The sequence below is a fragment of the Neoarius graeffei genome, chromosome 27 (genome assembly GCF_027579695.1).
Source record: "Neoarius graeffei isolate fNeoGra1 chromosome 27, fNeoGra1.pri, whole genome shotgun sequence".
NCBI lineage: Eukaryota > Metazoa > Chordata > Actinopteri > Siluriformes > Ariidae > Neoarius > Neoarius graeffei.
The window spans coordinates 42230522-42253609 of record NC_083595.1 but is presented as its reverse complement, the minus strand read 5'-3'; the positions used below and the strand labels follow the sequence as shown (position 1 = coordinate 42253609).

The 23088-nt window shown below is 46.4% G+C and overlaps 1 protein-coding gene across 1 annotated transcript in view; it reads left to right on the top strand.

The window, feature by feature from the left end:
* The window catches only part of lgr4 (leucine-rich repeat containing G protein-coupled receptor 4), a 214425-nt gene that overhangs the window by 177115 nt on the left and 14222 nt on the right, over positions 1 to 23088 (top strand). The window contains exons 12-14 of the mRNA XM_060912083.1: positions 10934 to 10999; positions 11135 to 11206; positions 22572 to 22643. Of these exons, the coding sequence (XP_060768066.1) occupies positions 10934 to 10999; positions 11135 to 11206; positions 22572 to 22643 (210 nt within the window). The remainder of the gene's footprint in view (positions 1 to 10933; positions 11000 to 11134; positions 11207 to 22571; positions 22644 to 23088) is intronic.

Sequence of the window (23088 nt, the reverse complement as noted above, 5' to 3'; positions counted from 1 at the left end):
ACTTTTTTGCCCCACTGTGTGTGTGTGTGTGTGTGTGTATATATATATATATATATATATATATATATATATATATATATATATATATATATATATAATTACAGTCCCACAATGTTACCCGTGTGTGCATGTGTATAAATAATGATGTATACACAAACACTAGGCTGTGGACACTGACCGTTGTCTGTCACCTTCTTCCATAACAAATTAACAAACAATTTCATGTTTAATTGGGCGCACACATTCAGAAACACATAAACACACACACTGCATTAGTACATTAGTACTGCAGTGACATAAAATGACATAACATGCTCACCAGTCATGCACACACTGATCCAGTGATTACTACTTACAGAAACAGAACTGAACAGAAAACGTATAAATGCGTCATTCATACTGCTGAGATTTGTAATTAAACACCACTCAGGAGTGACACATACTGTCTATGTGAGGAATGAAACGTGCTGTGATAAGAAGTTAATCAATAACATGATGCAGTGTGATCTGGCGAGAGTTTCTGTTTCCTCCCCTCTCATACCACAGCAATTTACGAACGATTACAATTTTAGAAAAACAAAAAGTAATTCCCTTACTGTCTGTTGAAGTTATTCGGAGTGAAAAAGAAATGAATTAAAAACTCAGAGAAATTAATCGCTTTAAACACAACTGTAAATAGATCGAAAGTGTGATGGGATTTAAAAAAAAAAAAAAAACAAGTGTTGCCAGGCAAAACAAACCTCTCCTGGCAGCACTTATTTTATACCTATATGTTGATAACGGTAATGTTTCTCAATCATCAGCTGTCAGGTTATAGTCCTATGAAAATTCATGACCTTGAGTTTGACATTTCAGAGTCACTCAAGGTCAAAGGTCATGGCGGCAACTGAAAGCCCATATGGGACTTCTTATATGTTGATAATGGTAAACATCTGGCTATCATGAACCATTTTATAGTTATAGCCCTTTGAAAACCCATGACCTTGAGTTTGACCTTTCAAGTTCACTCAAGGTCAAAGATCATGGTGCCAAATGATAGCCCATATGGCACTTCCTATAAGTTGATAATGGTAAATATCTGTCTACCATCAACCGTTTTCAAGTTACAGCCCTCTGAAAATCCGTGACCTCGAGTTTGACCTTTCAGGTTCACTCAAGGTCAAAGATCATGGTGCCAAATGAAAGGTCATATGAGAGTTTGTATATGCTCATAATAGTGAACATCTGTCTATTGGCAACTGTTTTTGAGTTATAATGGAAAATGTTATTTTGACCAAAAGGTTGACCTTTCCAGTGACCTTGACCTTCACCTTGACCCGATTACCCCCAAAATTTAATCAGGTAATCTACGGACCATTTCCCACTTACCCTGAAAATTTGAAGTCAATCGGTGCAACTGTCTAGACGATAGATTGTTAACAGACAGACACACACACAAACAAACCGCACTGATTACAATACCTCACCCCGTTTACTCCATCGCGGGCGAGGTAATAAATAGATAAGAGGAATAAAACACTTCAGGACATGCTGTTATTGGAACTAATCAGCGTCTGTGTAACAGTAACAACGACTCCACTTCGTGACGGGTTGCCTTGCAAACCACATCATGATTTTCTCCTTGCATAATAATGCAGTATTAAAGAGGAATATCTGATAATCCTGAACCGTAAGATGGCACCTGGCATGGATTTAGCGATACATGACAACCTCCTCACTGGCTGGTTATATAAATTATATAAACCCCGAAGAACTTTCATAATTAGAAGGGCACACGGTAGAGTGTATACCTCCACCAAGCCACATGTTATCAACTTTAAATCAAATCACTTACTGTAAACCTCGGATAATACTAAAGCTGTCCACCAAATTTCATCCAAATCCGCTCACTACTTTTTAAGTTACATCGGGAATAAAAAATAAAATAAAATCTTTGATTCACAAACATATCTGGATTTGCATCAAAATCTAATCAATTGTTCCTAGACCCATGGCCCACCTTTTGTCAAAATCTCATCAAAATCTGTTCACTGCTTTTTGAGATATGTCGGGAACAGATAAACAAATGGAGCCAAAAACGTAACCTCTTCCAACAAAGTTGGCAGAGATAAAAACAGCCAAGTATTTTACAGAACTCTTCAACGCTCGTTAAGCGATTATAGTATCGAAACACGGCGGCACGGTGGTGTAGTGGTTAGCGCTGTCGCCTCACAGCAAGAAGATCTGGGTTCGAGCCCCGTGGCCGGCGAGGGCCTTTCTGTGCGGAGTTTGCATGTTCTCCCCGTGTCCGCGTGGGTTTCCTCCGGGTGCTCCGGGTTCCCCCACAGTCCAAAGACATGCAGGTTAGGTTAACTGGTGACTCTAAATTGACCGCAGGTGTGAATGTGAGTGTGAATGGTTGTCTGTGTCTATGTGTCAGCCCTGTGATGACCTGGCGACTTGTCCAGGGTGTACCCCGCCTTTCGCCCGTAGTCAGCTGGGATAGGCTCCAGCTTGCCTGCGACCCTGTAGAACAGGATAAAGCGGCTAGAGATAATGAGATGAGAATGAGTATCGAAACACAACACTACAAACCACACTGCCAAGTCCATAATCAGGAGGAAGCACTACTCTGGCCAAGTCACTTTTCCAATTTTTTACTCAATTAAGCCTTTAACTCCTTGCTAGCAAGTTTAAAGCCTTCCAAAAACTCCCAGCAAAGTACGTTATTAAAGATACTGCCAATGAATCACAGACTTAATATCATTATGTCTTGTATGTGACCAAATTTATTTTATAATACAGTATTTTAGAGCTATCATGTTCAACTGATTTGATCAGTGATGAATGGATTTAGCTAAAAAAAAATGGCATTACGAAGATAACTTGAAGAGTTTACAATAATTCCAAAAGTTGAACACTTATTAGGTGATGTAGTGAGACAACGTGACAAAACACACTGCAAAATCAACCGCAGATTTCATCAGGAGGAAGGAACTAACAGAAGAGAAGTTCCTGCTGATGTTACTAAAGCGCCCCAGGATCACTGGAAAGCTACTGTAAAGTGTTGAACTTGTCTTCAGGCATGAATCAGACAAATAAAAGGTGTCAGTATTGAACCCTGATATGGGAGCACTTGGATCGTAAAAGTAGGCTATAACAGGTAAAGATTTCAGCTCAGGAAACAACACAGCTAGGAGCTTTGGCATCAAAACTAAACTTGGCTACACCAGTGAGTGCTGCCTGATCTTCCATTCTTCACCTGTTCGATTTCAATGAGTCTGTACTAGGGCTGCATACCTAAACATAACATCAGGTACAGGTACCGGTACAGAGGTTTAGGTACAGGTCCGGACCTGTACCTGAACAATTTGACAAATTCTTCTGAACTTCTTTAATAATGACAGAAACATTAATAAACTGTTGACAACTTGTCAGTATCTTTATTCAAAGAAAACCGAACATAACTAGGTTTCCTACCTCACTTCTCAGTCACCCTCTCAGTCTCACACTATAGTTAACTTGGGACAAAAAGTCATAAGTTGTCTCACAGCGAGAAGTGAGCACTAGAGTACTACAGACTACGCGCAGTCCGCGGCCTTTAACTTGTGCGGCAAAATTACACAACGCAGCAAAGACTGCCAATGCCAGCAAAGGAAAAATGGCTGACCTGATTTTGAGTCTTTTTGACCAATCAGAACGCTGGATCAGCCAAGCTCTCGCAATGTCTCGTGAGACTGGCGAGAGGATCTCAAATCAAAGATGGCTCTGATTTCAATTTTCAGCGTGGCATTTTACGTCTTTTCCAGTGCTAAATTTTCGTCTTTGTGGTAGGATTTACGCATCTTCAGTCACAAAATAAGCAGATACTTGGTGTAAATTTATATCGGTACAGTACCGGTACTTCATGATCCGGTATTTTGGACCTGTACCGAATCGATTTTCACGGTACAGTACCGGTACACAGTACCGGTACGCAACCCTAGTCTGTACTTACCAGATTCCTGTGCTTGGTTTACACAAGTGGAACCCGATGTGGTTTTCTGCTGTTGGAGCCCATCCACCGCAAGGTTCGACAGGTTGTTCCATTGGAGATGCTTTTCTGCGCACCACGGTTGTAAAGAATTATGTGCATTAGAGTATACAGTACTTGAGCTGTGAGGGGCGTGGTTGGGAGGAACAGCCTCCCTGATCTGAACCCGAGTGGTGTTTTGTTATTGGACTTCTGTGCTAGTCACGGTTTGTCCATAACGAACACCATGTTTGAGCATAGGGGTGTCCATAAGTGCACGTGGCACCAGGACACCTTAGGTCGGAGGTCGATGATAGACTTTGTAGTTGTTTCATCTGATCTCCGGCCCTATGTCTTGGACACTCGGGTGAAGAGAGGGGCTGAGCTGTCAACTGATCACCACCTGGTAGTGAGTTGGATCCGCTGGCGGAGGAGGAAGCTGGACAGACCTGGCAGGCCCAAACGTATGGTGAGGGTCTGCTGGGAACGTCTGGCCGAGCACTCTGTTGGGGAGGTCTTTAACTCCCACCTCCGGGAGAGCTTTTCCCAGCTTCCGAGGGAGGCGGGGGACATTGAGTCTGAGTGGACCATGTTCTCTACTTCCATTGTGGACGCAGCTGTTCGGAGCTGTGGCCGCAAGGTCTCCGGTGCCTGTCATGGCGGCAATCCCCGAACACCGGAAGTAAGGGATGCCGTCAAGCTGAAGAAGGAGTCCTATCGGGCCATGTTGACCTCCAGGACTCCTGAGGCAGCTGACGGGTATCGGCAGGCCAGGCGTGCTGCAGCTCGGGCAGTTGTGGAGGCAAAAACTCGGAACTGGGAGGAGTTCGGGGAGGCCATGGAGAAGGACTATCGGTCGGCCTCGAAGAAATTCTAGCAAACCGTCCGGCGCCTCAGGAGGGGGAAGCAGTACTCTGCCAACACTGTTTACAGTGCGGGTGGGGAGCTGTTGACCTCGACTGGGGACATTGTCGGGCGGTGGAAGGAATACTTTGAGGATTTCCTCAATCCCACCGTCATGTCTTCCACTGAGGAGACTGAGGCTGATGACTCAGAGGTGGACTCGTCCATTACCCAAGCCGAAGTCACTGAGGTGGTTTGCAAGCTCCTCGGTGGCAAGGCACCGGGGGTGGATGAGATCCGCCCTGAGTATCTCAAGTCTCTGGATGTTGTGGGGCTGTCTTGGTTGACACGCCTCTGCAACATCGCGTGGCGGTTGGGGACAGTGCCTCTGGAGTGGCAGACTGGGGTGGTGGTCCCTCTTTTTAAGAAAGGGGACCGGAGAGTGTGCTCCAATTATAGGGGAATCACACTTCTCAGCCTCCCAGGGAAGGTTTACTCCAGGGTACTGGAGAGGAGAATTCGACCAATAGTCGAACCTTGGATCCAGGAGGAACAATGCAGTTTTCGTCCTGGTCGCGGAACACTGGACCAGCTCTATACCCTTCATAGGGTGCTCGAGGGTTCATGGGAGTTTGCCCAACCAGTCCACATGTGCTTTGTGGGTCTGGAGAAGGCATTCGACCGTGTCCCCCGTGGTATTCTGTGGGGGGTGCTTCGGGAGTATGGGGTTCGGGGCTCTTTGCTAAGGGCTGTCCGGTCCCTGTACGAACGGAGCAGGAGTCTGGTTCGCATTGCCGGCAGTAAGTCAGACCTGTTCCCAGTGCATGTTGAACTCCGGCAGGGCTGCCCTTTGTCACCGGTTCTGTTCATAATTTTTATGGACAGAATTTCTAGGCGCAGCCAGGGGCCGGAAGGAATCCTGTTTGGGAACCACAGGATTTCATCTCTGCTTTTTGCGGATGATGTTGTCCTGTTGGCTTCTTCAAACCATGACCTTCAGCATGCACTGGGGCAGTTTACAGTCGAGTGTGAAGCGGCTGGGATGAGAATCAGCACCTCCAAGTCCGAGGCCATGGTTCTCGACCGGAAAAGGGTGGCTTGTCCTCTCCAGGTTGGTGGAGAAGTCCTGCCTCAAGTGGAGGAGTTTAAGTATCTCGGGATCTTGTTCATGAGTGAGGGAAGGATGGAGCGCGAGATCGACAGGACGATCGGTGCAGCCTACACAGTGATGCGGTCGCTTTACCGGTCCGTCGTGGTGAAGAAGGAGCTGAGCCAAAAGGCGAAGCTCTCAATTTACCGGTCGATCTACGTTCCGACTCTCACCTATGGTCATGAGCTTTGGGTAATGACCGAAAGAACAAGATCGCGGATACAAGCGGCCGAAATGAGTTTCCTTCGCAGGGTGGCTGGGCGCTCCCTTAGAGATAGGGTGAGAAGCACAGTCACTCGGGAGGAGCTCGGAGTAGAGCTGCTGCTCCTCCACATCGAGAGGAATCAGCTGAGGTGGCTCGGGCATCTTTTTTGGATGCCTCCTGGACGCCTCCCTGGGGAGGTGTTCCAGGCATGTCCCCCCGGGAGGAGGCCCCGGGGAAGACCCAGGACATGCTGGAGGGACTATGTCTCTCGGCTGGCCTGGGAACGCCTCGGTGTTCTTCCCGAGGAGCTGGCCGAGGTGTCTGGGGAAAGGGAAGTTTGGGCTTCCCTGCTTAGACTGCTGCCTCCGCGACCCGGTCCCGGATAAAGCGGAAGAAGACGAGACGAGACGAGTACTTGAGCTGGCTGTTCTTCTCTGATCTTTCTCATTGACCTGGATGGTTTTATGCCTCCACCACTGAGTGCTGGATGCATTTTTTTTCCCAGGTTGTCCGTTTATCAATATCAGTGGTGAACTATTACTATCAGAGCTGGAACTGGAGCTCAGCAAAACCTTAGCCAGACACACCAAAAGAGCAACATGGCAAAGGATTTTGTAAGGGATTAGCGGCAGGCTGCCAGGTAGCATCGTTGTGTGTAGTTGTCGATGTTGATTTTAAAAGTAAATTACAGAGGGAAATGAATACTTAAGTCTGAGTGAGAAATACTGTGCCGAGCGTGCAGCATGGAAGAAGAGTCTGGAGACAGAAATCTTAGTTTCTCGGTCGTTGGCCTGTGCTGCTTGTTCTCGATAGCACTGGCTTGACCGCTTTATTAGCATTCGCTAACACTACTGATGAACGCTACACCGGCTGGAAGGTGACTTCACTGCTGTGTTGGCCTTCGAGAACGTCTAGGGCGATACATTTTTGGTCCCGCCCAATATAAATCAAAATCTGATTGGTTAATTCATCGGTCACTTCCTACATAAACATACACTGCCATGGCCTTCTGTCCCGGCGCTGAAGTCCTAACCAATGAGTGAGCAGCTCGAAACTCTTCTCAGCCTAGAGACAACAAACAAAAAAAATCTCATTCTGTTTTAATGTTTTCAGGACAGTAATCCTTTCATTTCTGAAGCACATTTGATAGAAAATGAGGCCAAATTAGCATTAGAAGAGAATAATTATCATGAAATTATGAAAGAATGAAAGCAATTAAATCTAACATTTGAAATGCGGATGTATTTGGACCTTCTCTGAAGGACTAGAAGGCCCTGACGGTTCCCCTCTGATCAATATCGCGCCAATACCTTAAGAACTAGTGGTTGAATGTTTGTAGGCTTTATATGGAATTATCATTCAGTATGTTGAATAATATTAATTTTCAATAATATTCCATTATTATTCCGAATATGACAGTAATTGGAATTTAATGTGGGTCGTGTAAATAGCATATTCTGTTTGGATATTCCGAATTTGACCTCATTCTGAATTTAGCATGTTCTCATTAAGACATCTGGGATGTGCTGATATTATTCAGGTTTTAGGAACATTCTCTGGACATGTATCCAGCACATTTGGAATATCCGTCTCAACTGGGGTTTTTATGGCAGTTTGCGACACACGGAGTCCTTCCTGTTCTACAACCCCGATTCCAAAAAAGTTGGGACAAAGTACAAATTGTAAATAAAAACGGAATGCAATAATTTACAAATCTCAAAAACTGATATTGTATTCACAATAGAACATAGACAACATATCAAATGTCGAAAGTGAGAAATTTTGAAATTTCATGCCAAATATTGGCTCATTTGAAATTTCATGACAGCAACACATCTCAAAAAAGTTGGGACAGGGGCAATAAGAGGCTGGAAAAGTTAAAGGTACAAAAAAGGAACAGCTGGAGGACCAAATTGCAACTCATTAGGTCAATTGGCAATAGGTCATTAACATGACTGGGTATAAAAAGAGCATCTTGGAGTGGCAGCGGCTCTCAGAAGTAAAGATGGGAAGAGGATCACCAATCCCCCTAATTCTGCACCGACAAATAGTGGAGCAATATCAGAAAGGAGTTCGACAGTGTAAAATTGCAAAGAGTTTGAACATATCATCATCTACAGTGCATAATATCATCAAAAGATTCAGAGAATCTGGAAGAATCTCTGTGCGTAAGGGTCAAGGCCAGAAAACCATACTGGGTGCCCGTGATCTTCGGGCCCTTAGATGGCACTGCATCACATACAGGCATGCTTCTGTATTGGAAATCACAAAATGGGCTCAGGAATATTTCCAGAGAACATTATCTGTGAACACAATTCACCGTGACATCCACCGTTGCCAGCTAAAACTCTATAGTTCAAAGAAGAAGCCGTATCTAAACATGATCCAGAAGCGCAGACATCTTCTCTGGGCCAAGGCTCATTTAAAATGGACTGTGGCAAAGTGGAAAACTGTTCTGTGGTCAGACGAATCAAAATTTAAAGTTCTTATGGAAATCAGGGACGCCGTGTCATTCGGACTAAAGAGGAGAAGGACGACCCAAGTTGTTATCAGCGCTCAGTTCAGAAGCCTGCATCTCTGATGGTATGGGGTTGCATTAGTGCGTGTGGCATGGGCAGCTTACACATCTGGAAAGACACCATCAATGCTGAAAGGTATATCCAGGTTCTAGAGCAACATATGCTCCCATCCAGACGACGTCTCTTTCAGGGAAGACCTTGCATTTTCCAACATGACAATGCCAAACCACATACTGCATCAATTACAGCATCATGGCTGCGTAGAAGAAGGGTCCGGGTACTGAACTGGCCAGCCTGCAGTCCAGATCTTTCACCCATAGAAAACATTTGGCGCATCATAAAACGGAAGATACGACAAAAAAGACCTAAGACAGTTGAGCAACTAGAATCCTACATTAGACAAGAATAGGTTAACATTCCTATCCCTAAACTTGAGCAACTTGTCTCCTCGGTCCCCAGATGTTTACAGACTGTTGTAAAGAGAAAAGGGGATGTCTCACAGTGGTAAACATGGCCTTGTACCAACTTTTTTGAGATGTGTTGTTGTCATGAAATTTAAAATCACCTAATTTTTCTGTTTCAATGATACATTTTCTCAGTTTGAACATTTGATATGTCATCTATGTTCTATTCTGAATAAAATATGGAATTTTGAAACTTCCACATCATTGCATTCCGTTTTTATTTACAATTTGTATTTTGTCCCAACTTTTTTGGAAAAGGGGTTGTATGTTCAGCTCTGTGCATGAAACAAAAACCAACATGGTGGCATTTTACGTTAATCGGAGTATGCACTGCTGCATGTAAACAGGAATATTCGCGGAGTATTGATTTTCCTTAGCCATGTAAACAGCTTAGTAGGAATATTGTCTTTTTTTTTTTTTTAAATAAGGCAAAAGCTGCGGCACGGTGGTGTAGTGGTTAGCGCTGTCGCCTCACAGCAAGAAGGTCCGGGTTCGAGCCCCGTGGCTGGCGAGGGCCTTTCTGTGTGGAGTTTGCATGTTCTCCCCGTGTCCGCGTGGGTTTCCTCCGGGTGCTCCGGTTTCCCCCACAGTCCAAAGACATGCAGGTTAGGTTAACTGGTGACTAAATTGACCGTAGGTGTGAATGTGAGTGTGAATGGTTGTCTGTGTCTATGTGTCAGCCCTGTGATGACCTGGCGACTTGTCCAGGGTGTACCCCGCCTTTCGCCCGTAGTCAGCTGGGATAGGCTCCAGCTTGCCTGCGACCCTGTAGAACAGGATAAAGCGGCTAGAGATAATGAGATGAGATGAGTTGAGAAGGCAAAAGCTGTAATATCCTGTGCATGTAAACGTAGTGAGTGTTTCCAGCCAATGAACCGAGTAGATCTTGGAATTGATTCAGACAGGATCAAATTTGAGTAGTTTTGCTTCAGAAGCTTCCTTCATGATATTTTAAGGTTAAGCATATTTTTTTCTCTGTATATTTCAGTCATGCAAATTTACAACAAGAAGGACGAGACATGTCGTCAGCGAAGGCATCCGCGTCGACGCCAGAGTTTTATTGTTTACCAATAAAATTGATTCAGTGTTATTTAATTTCATTACTTTTAAGCTTGATGTGGTTGCACTGGGAGGAAAATAAAACCCACATGACCCAAATTACCCTCAGGGAAAAAAAAATAACGAATGAATAAAATCCACTCACCTAAAAATAACCAAAACTAAACAAATAAAGCAAATAAAGGAAATAAAACTCATTGAACGTCTGAATATAACACAGATCCCATCAGACTGGAAAGCCCTGTGCATGTCAAACGTAATCAAACCTGCTCCATATGGGCATGCACACACACACACACACTCTCTCTCTCTCTCTCTCTCTCTCTCTCTCTCACTCATTCTTTTAGGGAGCATCATTCTAATGGGCTCTGTGTGTGTGTGTGTGTGTGTGTGTGTGTGTGTGTGTGTGTGTGTGTGTGTGTGTGTGTGTGTGTGTGTTGTGCTGCAAGGAAGTTAAAAAACTCAGCTCTAATGATCTCCCTGAGGAGCTGCAGTCAGAGCTAGGCACACACACACACACACACACACACACACACACACACACACACACTCTACCTGTTTTGTATGAATTGTATGAATGATCTGTGATGATGCTCTAATGGATTGTGTGTAATTGTGTATCATGTGAGATATTAAATATTTTATGATTGTGTGTGTGTGTGTGTGTGTGTGTGTGTGTGTGTGTGTGTGTGTGTAAAACAGAGATCTTTCCTACAATGAGATTGAAGAGCTGCCATCCTTTCAGGGCTGTGTGAGTCTTCAGGACATGTGAGCACCTTTCATTCCCTCCGTATCCCAGACTCCCTGTTTCATTCCTTTTCTTTCTCGTCTTTCTATTGAAGAGGTTTAAACAGCTTGATTTCTGTTCTCTCATGTTCCTTTTTTGTCTGTCTGTGTGCGCAGAACCCTACAGCAGAACCACATCCAGCAGATCGAGCGAGACACTTTCCACGGCCTGACGAACCTCCGAGTTCTGTAATTCACTTTCAAATGCACTTTTCTCACAGTGTTCCTAGACAGGACTGACCTCCTCCACCCTGCGACGTTTCTTTTCTTTCTTTGACTTCGATCACCTGTTGTTTGACTCACAGCTTAGTGACTAACGCGCGGATCACTGCTGAGGAGTAGCACTTTCTCCAGCTCTCACGTTGAGTCAGGTTTTGGTGATGATAACCCTGAAAAGAGAATAATGCATGCGAGGGAGTAGGTGTAATCTGGCTCAGTTGTGAAACGAGGTGGAGTGAGACTGAACGCATTATCACAAGGAGAATATAGACGTCCTGCTGCTGTATCCAATCAAATTAGCTTTTATTTTTTATTAAAACAGAGCACAGCGGCATTTTCCTAACGATGTAGAATTAGGTTTCGGTGATAATTTTTATAGGAATATTTTGGTGGTGGAAATTACAGCTATTGCAGGCATATTTAATTTACTGTATTTATTGATGACAGTATATTTGGAAATTTCAGTATTTAATCAGGTTTATTAGACTTTTTTATTGATTCTGTTAATTATATGATGTTTCGGAAGAACAATTTCTTATTTTATTACAGATAAATAATAATAATTCAGTCAGCTGTGTTTAGTTAGTATTTGAAGGAAGTTGCATATATGTTTGGTGGTGTGGGAAAACCTGTCAAATGTTGCTGTAAAATCTTGCCAAAAATAGATCTTTTTAAAAATTAGGTTTGGGGGAAAAAATTTGGGTTTTCTGCCTGTAATATGCTTTCACATGTCAACTTTAAGAAACCGTCAGTATATTTCACCAAAATGACATTTTGTCATGATACTTCTCGTGATATTTGTATTTTAGATTTACGTTATAATCTTGTCTAGGCAGTAAACTTATATATATATTAATGCTGTCAAGCGATTAAAATATTTAATCGCGATTAATGTCACGACTGTCATAGTTAACTCGCGATTAATCGCAATTGAATCGCACATTTTTGTCACATGAAAAAACATGTAATTCTCTTATCAGCATAAAAAAGTGAATGGGCTTGCTCACCGTTCGAACTACGGGGGTACTCGGGGGATCCGAGATCCCCTGAAACAGACATGAGATCCCTTGAAAACATGATTTGGGAAATGTTGGGGGGGTCTCTAAAATATTGGCAAAATGATGTTTATTGACATAGCAATCGTGTGTAACGGGAAGCATTTGCATATCCGAAGTGAGCGCGCGATGGAGATCTGCGCTCTGAGACAAGCGCAAGCACCCCCCCAAGGGAAAAAAAGGGACCCCCCGAAAATATCGGCATAGTTCGAACACTGGTTGTACCAATGTTTTTTTTTTTTAATTGCAGAGCATAACACGTCTGGTCACAGCCACTGCAAAGTGGGGCTGGAGCCGCCGATGGGAAAACGAAACCTAAGCCGAGCACCGTGGCTCTTCGGGGGAGGGCAGAGGACTCTGGCTGTGCGGGGCGTGGCATTACAGTCTAGCTGCTATCGTTTTTCTAAGCAAAGTCTCTGTTCCAAGTTCCTGGCAGTTTCAAAAGCTTATGAAAAACCTACATCATGTCACAGAGCGTTAATCTCGCGATAAAAAAATTATCGCCGTTAAAATTGAGTCAAGTTAACGCGTTAATAACGCGACATTTTTGACAGCACTAATATATATATTATATCCACATTCATCAGATATGAGCAGTAACATGCTCTGATTGGCTACTTTACTACTAGGATATCAGCTCATACCGTGAGTAGAGAAAAAAAATGGCAGAGCGTGTTGCTGAACCAACCGAGGATGAAATAAAAACTCTACTCGAAAACAACCCCCCCCCAAAAAAAATACAAAAAAGCAACAAAATATGGAATGAAAGTATTTGATAAGAACGTATCTTTTTTTATTTTTCAGGAATTATTATTTTAGCATTTTTCACAAATTGCTACTGTCATTTCGCCGGTTTGTTTACATTCTAAGCAGAAATGATTTTGTTGGACATTTTGTATAAAGATTTTATTTATTGAATTTGCAAAAAAAAAAGCTCTGTTTCTCAAAATCCAGTGAATGTGGATAAATAGATGCGGACACTCAGTCTCATCGTACATGGCTTATAGCCAATTTGGTGCTACGTGACTCGTCGGCTATCAGCTCATGTACAACTTGATTTCATGGAATAACTGTTTTATATATATATCTCCATCCATCGTCCGTAGCCGCTTATCCTGTACAGGGTCGCAGGCAAGGGAGCCTATCCCAGCTGACTATGGGCGAGAGGCGAGGTTCACCCTGGACAAGTCGCCAGGTTATCGTAGGGCTGACACAGGGACAAACAACCATTCACACTCACATTCTCACCTACGGTCAATTTAGAGCCACCAGTTAACCTAACCTCATCTCATCTCATCTCATCTCATCTCATCTCATCTCATCATCTGTAGCCAGGTCATCACAGGGCTGACACATACTGTAGACACAGACAACCATTCACACTCGCATTCAAACCTACGGTCAATTTAGAGTCACCAGTTAACCTAACCTGCATGTATTTGGACTGTGGGGGAAATCGGAGCACCCGGAGGAAACCCACGCGGACACGGGGAGAACATGCAAACTCCACACAGAAAGGCCCTCGCCGGCCACTGGGCTCGAACCCGGACCTTCTTGCTGTGAGGCGACAGCGCTAACCACTACACCACCGTGCCGCCCCACCGGTGTATGTATATATATATATATATATATACACAGTGGTGCTTGAAAGTTTGTGAACCCTTTAGAATTTTCTATATTTCTGCATAAATATGACCTAAAACATCATCAGATTTTCACACAAGTCCTAAAAGTAGATAAAGAGAACCCAGTTAAACAAATGAGACAAAAATATTATACTTGGTCATTTATTTATTGAGGAAAATGATCCAATATTACATATCTGTGAGTGGCAAAAGTATGTGAACCTTTGCTTTCAGTATCTGGTGTGACCCCCTTGTGCAGCAATAACTGCAACTAAACGTTTGCGGTAACTGTTGATCAGTCCTGCACACCGGCTTGGAGGAATTTTAGCCCGTTCCTCCGTACAGAACAGCTTCAGCTCTGGGATGTTGGTGGGTTTCCTCACATGAACTGCTCGCTTCAGGTCCTTCCACAACATTTCGAGTGGATTAAGGTCAGGACTTTGACCTGGCCATTCCAAAACATTAATGTAGCGCGGACAATGCGTGGGTGGAGCACAGAGGACGGCAGGACAACGTTTGGGAGGTAGTAACAGCGTATTTTATTAATAAACTTTTCAGTCTAAAAGAACTCGCAGCACACAGACACACTCTCAGCCTCCACTCCCGGGTCGCGCTCCCTCTGCTCTCTCTCAGCCTCTTAAAATAGGGAGCGGTTTACTGGGAAAACACACACAAAACACAGGTTAATTACCGTCAGGTGTAGCGAATCTGCCACTCACCTTCCCCGGCTCCACCCTCCTGTCACAGACCGATGCTTGACCACGCCCCCGCTGCCACATACCCCCACCGCCCGACTCAGGCCGGGCGCCCGTCCGGCCCGCAGCCGACTCCCCCCCCCTTGACGGGAGAGGAAGTCCGCCACAACCATCTGCGCCCCCGGCCTGTGGACCACCTTGAAGTTGAAGGGTTGGAGTGCCAGATACCAACGGGTGATCCGCGCGTTGGCATCCTTCATGCGGTGGAGCCACTGGAGGGGCGCGTGGTCCGAACAGAGGGTGAAAGAGCGCCCCAGCAGGTAGTAACGGAGGGCGAGGACCGCCCACTTGATCGCCAGGCACTCCTTCTCAATGGTGCTGTAGCGCCCCTCACGCACTGACAGCTTGCGGCTGATGTATAGGACTGGGCGGTCCTCCCCCTCCACCTGCTGGGACAAAACGGCCCCCAGCCCTCTGTCCGACGCATCCGTCTGCAACAAAAAAGGGAGAGAGAAGTCAGGGGAGTGTAAGAGTGGCCCCCCACACAGTGCAGCCTTTACCTCAGAGAAAGCCCGCTGGCACTGCTCCGTCCACTGGACCGGATCTGGTGCCCCCTTTTTAGTGAGGTCAGTCAGCGGGCTGGTGACGTCCGAATAATTAGGTATAAACCTACGATAGTAGCCAGCCAGCCCCAGGAACTGTCTCACCCCCTTTTTGGTCTTGGGCCTCGGGCAGGCCGCAATCGCTGCAGTCTTATTAATTTGGGGACGCACCTGCCCGTTGCCCAAGTGGAAGCCCAGATACCGTACTTCCACCCGCCCAATCGCACACTTCTTCGGGTTGGCTGTGAGCCCCGCTCGCCTCAGCGACCTAAGGATGGCCCTCAGGTGTTGCAGGTGCCGCTGCCAGTCATTGCTATAAATGATGATGTCGTCTAGGTACGCGGCCGCATAGGTGGCGTGCGGCCGGAGGACTCGGTCCATCAGCCGCTGAAACGTAGCGGGCGCCCCAAACAGCCCAAACGGAAGTGTGACGAACTGGTGTAAGCCGAACGGTGTGGAAAAGGCCGTTTTCTCTCGGGATAATGGAGTCAAGGGGATCTGCCAATATCCCTTCGTCAAATCCAGTGTCGAGTAAAAGCGAGCCGTGCCTAGTCGATCGAGCAGCTCATCAATACGAGGCATTGGGTATGCGTCGAATTTAGACACCGCGTTGACTTTTCTATAGTCCACACAGAACCGGACCGACCCGTCGGCCTTGGGAACCAAGACCACTGGGCTGCTCCAGTCACTGTGGGACTCCTCGACGATGCCCATTTCGAGCATGGCCTGAAGTTCTTCCCGAACCACCTTTTTTTTGTGTTCGGGTAGTCTATAAGGGCGGCTACGCACTACCACCCCCGGGGGCGTCTCTATGTGGTGTTCTATGAGGTTCGTGCGACCGGGCAGGGGCGAGAACACATCCGAAAACTCGGCCTGCAACTGGGCGACCTCCGCGAGTTGGGTCGGGGAGAGGTGGTCTCCACAGGGGACCGGAGAGGTACGTGATGCCAATGACCCTTTGGGGACCTCCGGCCCCAGCTCCGCCTTCTCCGGAACTACCGACACCAACGCCACGGGGACCTCCTCATTCCAGAGTTTCAGCAGATTGAGGTGGTAGATCTGTAGCGCCCCCTCCCTGTCCGTTCGCCTAACCTCGTAGTCGACGTCCCCGACTCGCCGTGTGACCTCAAAGGGTCCTTGCCACTTGGCGATTAATTTGGAGCTCGATGTGGGCAACAGGACGAGTACCTTCTCTCCCGGAGTGAACTCTCTAAGGCGCGTGCCCTTGTTGTACAGGCGGACTTGCCGTTCCTGGGCCTGCCGCAAATTCTCCTGAGTTAGGTGGGTGAGCGTGTGGAGTTTTGCGCGCAGATCCATAACGTACTGAATTTCGTTTTTGCTCTGTGAAGGTCCCTCCTCCCAATTTTCCCGCAGTACATCTAAGATGCCGCGCGGCTTACGCCCGTATAATAATTCAAACGGGGAAAACCCCGTGGAGGCTTGGGGGACCTCTCGCACTGCAAACAACAAGGGTTCGAGCCACTTATCCCAGTTACGTGCGTCCTCACTTACGAATTTTTTAATAATATTCTTGAGGGTGCGATTGAACCGTTCAACTAAACCGTCCGTCTGTGGGTGATAAACGCTGGTGCGGATCGGCTTAATACCTAGTAGCCCATACAGTTCGCTCAGTGTTCGTGACATAAACGAGGTGCCTTGGTCAGTCAGAATCTCTTTCGGGATTCCAACCCGGGAGATGACGTGGAAGAGGGCCTCTGCAATACTGCGTGCTGAGATATTGCGAAGAGGCACCGCTTCCGGGTATCGCGTTGCATAGTCCACCAGGACTAATATAAAGCGGTACCCTCGTGTTGACCGATCTAATGGCCCAACGAGATCCATCCCAATTCTTTCGAACGGGGTCTCGATTAATGGTAGGGGGCGCAAGGGCGCTTTTGGAATGGCCGCTGGATTTACTAACTGGCATTCGCGGCACGCCGTACACCACTTACGGACGTCGCCGCGAATCCCCGGCCAATAGAATCGGGCCATTATCCGGGCGAGTGTCTTATCCTGCCCGAGGTGTCCAGCCATGGGATTAAAGTGGGCCGCCTGGAATACCAATTCCCGGCGGCTCTTTGGAATTAATAACTGGGTGACTCGCTCTTTCGTCTGAGTGTCCTGCGTCACTCGATATAATCTATCCTTCAAAATGGAAAAATAGGGGAAGGACGGGGTGGCGTTCGGCTGGAGCGTTTGACCATCGATTACTCTCACTTGGTCAAACGCGTGTCGCAGAGTCTCGTCTCGCGATTGTTCCAGTGGGAAATCCACGAGGGATTCCCCAATAGAAAGAGGAGGGGCCGGCGGCTCCTCCCCCTGTCGCGGAGGTGATGTAGACGGCTCTGCGACCGCCGCTCCAGCCAAAGCGACACCGGGACCCTCCCCCGTCAACCGGCAGGACCCACTCTTTACTAGGCGTGCCATTAAACCCCGAAATCCCGGCCAATCGGTCCCCAAGATCAAAGAGTGGGTAAGGCGAGGATTAACCGCCGCCTTCACTATAGATTTTTCCCCTCTAAAATATATGTGGACTGACACCAACGGGTAGCTGTGAATATCCCCGTGCACACACAACACCTTCACCCCTTGTGCTCCCCCCAATGCCTCGTCTTGCACCAGGCTTTGGCGGATCGAGGTCTGATTGCAGCCTGAATCCACCAACGCCTGATATGTAGCCCCTTGTACACTTACCGGTATGCGATACGCTCCGGCCCGATCGAGGGCAGCCTCTGGCGCGTCGGGGATCCGCACCACCGCCCCCACCTCCATCGCTGCACATTGTTGCTGCAGGTGGCCCGGTTCCCCGCAGCGCCAGCAAACCGGCCCGGGCCTCCCCTCTGCAACTGTGTTCTGGGGCTCACTCACCTGAGGGGGGGGAGAGACAGACACAGAAGGGAGAAACGGGAGGGCACCACGGGTGCGGCGGGCCGGCTGGGGTGGGGCCGGCCCCCGCCTCCGTGGTGGGGGAATGGGGCGAGGACGGGACACGGGAGGAGGGGGGGAAGACAGAGAGAGAGGGGGGGAAGACAGAGAGAGAGAAGAGGAGACAGAAGACGATGTCATCCGTTGTCCTGCCGCCGGTACAGCCGCCAGATGATCCTCCGCCAGTCCTACGGCCTGATCCAGCGACGCCGGGCGGTGGCACTGGACCCACTCCGCGGTTCCGGCTGGTAAGCGGGCAACGAACTGTTCCAGCGCCACCTGGTCGATGATTCCCTCGGCGTCGCGATCTTCGGCCCTCAGCCACCGCCAGCAGGCGTCCCGGAGCTGCTGGCCAAACGCGAACGGGCTGCCGGCTTCCTCCATCCGCAGCGCGCGGAAGCGCTGGCGCTGCTGCTCCGGCGTGCGCCCCACGCGCTGGAGGACGGCCCGGCGAAGGTCAGCGTAGGCCAGCCGGCGGTCGGCGGGGAGCTGTAATGCGGCCAGCTGCGCCTCTCCAGTCAGGAGGGGGAGGAGGCGCGCCGTGCGCTGCTCCATCGGCCACCCCGAGGCTTCGGCGACCTGCTCGAACAAGGTGATGAAAGCCTCGGGGTCGTCCTGCGGGCCCATCTTGGTCACAGTGAGGGGAGACGGGCCCGCGGCCGGGGCGCTGGTGGACCCCGCCGACGCGAGGAGCCGCCGGAACGCCTCTCGATCTTCCTGTTGAGCCAGCACCAGGGCTTCGAAGCGGCGCTCCTGCTCCGTTCGGAGCGTGACGAGTGCCTGGTGCTGGCTCTGCTGAGCCGTGGCGAGGGCGTGGACCAAGTCCGCGAACGGGGAGGATTCCATGGAGCTGTAGCACTGGTGCTCCACCTTTTCCCGGGTTTCGGCACCACTGTAGCGCGGACAATGCGTGGGTGGAGCACAGAGGACGGCAGGACAACGTTTGGGAGGTAGTAACAGCGTATTTTATTAATAAACTTTTCAGTCTAAAAGAACTCGCAGCACACAGACACACTCTCAGCCTCCACTCCCGGGTCGCGCTCCCTCTGCTCTCTCTCAGCCTCTTAAAATAGGGAGCGGTTTACTGGGAAAACACACACAAAACACAGGTTAATTACCGTCAGGTGTAGCGAATCTGCCACTCACCTTCCCCGGCTCCACCCTCCTGTCACAGACCGATGCTTGACCACGCCCCCGCTGCCACAATTAACTTTATTCTTCTTTAACCATTCTTTGGTAGAACGACTTGTGTGCTTAGGGTAATTGTCTTGCTGCATGGCCCACCTTCTCTTGAGATTCAGTTCATGGACAGATGTCCTGACATTTTCCTTTAGAATTCACTGGTATAATTCAGAATTCATTGTTCCATCAATGATGGCAAGCCGTCCTGGCCCAGATGCAGCAAAACAGGCCCAAACCATGATACTACCACCACCATGTTTCACAGATGGGATAAGGTTCTTATACTGGAATGCGGTGTTTTCCTTTCTCCAAACATAACGCTTCTCACAACCAAAAAGTTCTATTTTGGTCTCATCTGTCCACAAAACATTTTTCCAATAGCCTTCTGGCTTGTCTGCATGATCTTTAGAAAACTGCAGATGAGCAGCAATGTTCTTTTTGGAGAGCAGTGGCTTTCTCCTTGCAACCCTGCCATGCACACCATTGTTGTTCAGTGTTCTCCTGATGGTGGACTCATGAACATTAACATTAGCCAATGTGAGAGAGGCCTTCAGTTGCTTGGAAATTACCCTGGGGTCCTTTGTGACCTCGCTGACTTTTACACGCCTTGCTCTTGGAGTGATCTTTGTTGGTCGACCACTCCTGGGGAGGGTAACAATGGTCTTGAATTTCCTCCATTTGTACACAATCTGTCTGACTGTGGATTGGTGGAGTCCAAACTCTTTAGAGATGGTTTTGTAACCTTTTCCAGCCGGATGAGCATCAACAACGCTTTTTCTGAGGTCTTCAGAAATCTCCTTTGTTCGTGCCATGATACACTTCCACAAACGTGTGTTGTGAAGATCAGACTTTGATAGATCCCTGTTCTTTAAATAAAACAGGGTGCCCACTCACACCTGATTGTCATCCCATTGATTGAAAACACCTGACTCTAATTTCACCTTCAAATTAACTGCTAATCCTAGAGGTTCACATACTTTTGCCAGTCACAGATATGTTATATTGGATCATTTTCCTCAATAAATAAATGACCAAGTATAATATTTTTGTCTCATTTGTTTAACTGGGTTCTCTTTCTCTACTTTTAGGACTTGTGTGAAAATCTGATGATGTTTGAGGTCATATTTATGTAGAAATATAGAAAATTCTAAAGGGTTCACAAACTTTCAAGCACCACTGTATATAAGAAAGAAAGGTAGGTTTATATGGTTTAGAAAAACTTGCTCGCTCTGGAACTCTGTTTTTGCGTCAGTGTTTACTTTGACAAACATACCGTATACAGTACCAGTCAGAAGTTTGGACACCCCTTCTAATTCAATGTTTTTCTTTATTTTTATTAATTAACCTCCTAAGGCCCAAGCTGTTTTTTTACATGCATTTTTTATTTCTCTTTGCTATTTGGGCTTATTAGAACCTGATTAGAATAAAAACTAAGCATCATCTTTTGATAAGATGTACTTTTAGAGAAAAAGTATGTCCACATATGTGGATTCTTGTTCCGAATTTCCATAAAGTGCTGTCCACGCATGTGACCGCTAAGCCCTAGGAGGTTAAAAAATACTTCTTCATGTCTTAAAGTGATGATAATGATGGATGTTATTTCTCTTTACTCAGTTGTTCGGTTATTGGCATAATATGGATTACTACAGTTGTGGAATAGGGCTATTTATTTATTAAGTATTTTATTATTTGCTATTTACTGTTTGATCTCAAATGCATTAAGAAGGCAAGAAATTAATCCACTAATTAGCTTTTGATGAGGCACAGCTGTTAATTGAAAAGCATTCCAGGTGACTGCCTCACGAAGCTGGTCAAGATAATGCCAATAGTGTACAAAGCATCATCAAGGTAAACGCTGGCTACGCTGAAGAATCTAAAAAATGAAACGTTTTGTTTATTAACCCTTTTTTGTTGTTTACCACATAATTCCATATCTGTTCCAGATGTTATTTCATCTTTTGATGTCTTCAGTATTGTTCTACAACAGAGAAAATACAAAATACAGAATAGCCGATGAATGAGTCGGGGTGTACAAACTTTTCACTCGGACTGTATATCATAACTGTAGTGCAACTTTGTGGACACAGATGTTTATTTAATGCTTATGGAAGGAGTCTTCGGTGTCAGGGCTGTTTCTATGCAACATAAGCCGTGTCTTCTCATCTTATTAACTTCAACAGTGATAAAAGAGACGCTGGTGAGGGAACAACTGTTTATAGCTGCTATAATGTGAGTGATAACAGGTAATAACTTGTCTCGTGGATGTTCCACAACATTAAATGTAACTATAAATAGTTTAAAATTATGACGTGTCGTAAACTACTGTTGGATAAGAGCAATACAACACGTTGTATGTCAATGCCGTCATTCTGTCGTTGATTATTTTCCGATAACAGCGCACGGTGGCGTGTTTTATTCCTCACGTCACTCGTAGTAAGAAAGTGTCTCAAATTTGTGACATAAAGTACAATTTTGAGTTTATATTCCAGATTCAGCAGACATATGTAGAATTTCAGGTCATCTATAAAACGTCATGCTTCACCTTTCATTAAATCAGGGCCTGAGTTTGCGTCTAAATGACGCACAGGAACTTATAATACGAAGGAGCACTTTTTTATTAAACAGTTTTACTTATGGTTGAGATGCATGCAAAAAAGTAAATAATCTTTAAAGTTCAGGAAAGCCTCTAGGTTTCTGAACTGGATGTTGTAAAAATATCAGAATTTCACAATGTTAAATGTTTTCCCATCCTGCCACACATTTATGTTAAAGCAGGCTGACGTAGGCAGTGCACATCCACAGAGGCACAAAAAAAACAAGGTTTTAAGAAACACAAAGAAGGAAAATGACACTCGGCCTTGTGTCTGCACTAAGAGAGGCCGAGACGTCTCGCAAGGCTGTTGTCTAATGTGCTTTTAGACAAAAAAAGGATTTGAAAATACCACAGAACCAGTAGACTTTGAATGTCACGCTCCATGTTGAGCCTCTCCGCCTACTTGCGTTTATTTGCGAGTGTGAAAATTTCATCTAAAACGCCAACAATAAGAACAGCTAAGCAGGAAGCCAACATTATACGAACAAGTTATGCATGAAAGCCTGAGTATTCTGATCCAGCCGTCTTCCAGGCTAAGATCGTGTTTATCTTTACTATGGATTACAATTACTTTGGAGAAAAACTCTGCTCAGGTAATTAGTGCATTTCATTTAAAAGTGTAGCTCTTAATGTCTGCTGTTCATTTTACTCCCTGTAGAGACCTGAGCAGAAACGAGCTGAAGTTCATCCACCCAGATGCCTTCCTGTCTCTCAGCACGCTGAACAGCCTGTGAGTCCAGAACATCCCCTCACTCAGAATTGCCCGTGCAGTGAACTCTCACTGGGTGTATTCAGACTAGGATAGTTTAATAGTTCACTTGCTTTGGTCCGAACCAAATGTTTTTTTTTGGTTTTTTTTTTTCATTTTGGTGCGGTTCGCTTTCACACTGTACATTTTAGTAAGCGGACCAAAATCTGTCAACAAAGCCACGCGCCCTGAGGTCGTTCAGCTATTGGTCAGAGACGACACGCGCACAAAGCGTTAAAGGAACAGTCCACCGTACTTCCATAATGAAATATGCTCTTATCTGAATTGAGACGAGCTGCTCTGTACCTCTCCGAGCTTTGCGCGACCTCCCAGTCAGTCAGACGCAGTCAGACGCGCTGTCACTCCTGTTAGCAATGTAGCTAGGCTCAGCATGGCCAATGGTATTTTTTGGGGCTGTAGTTAGATG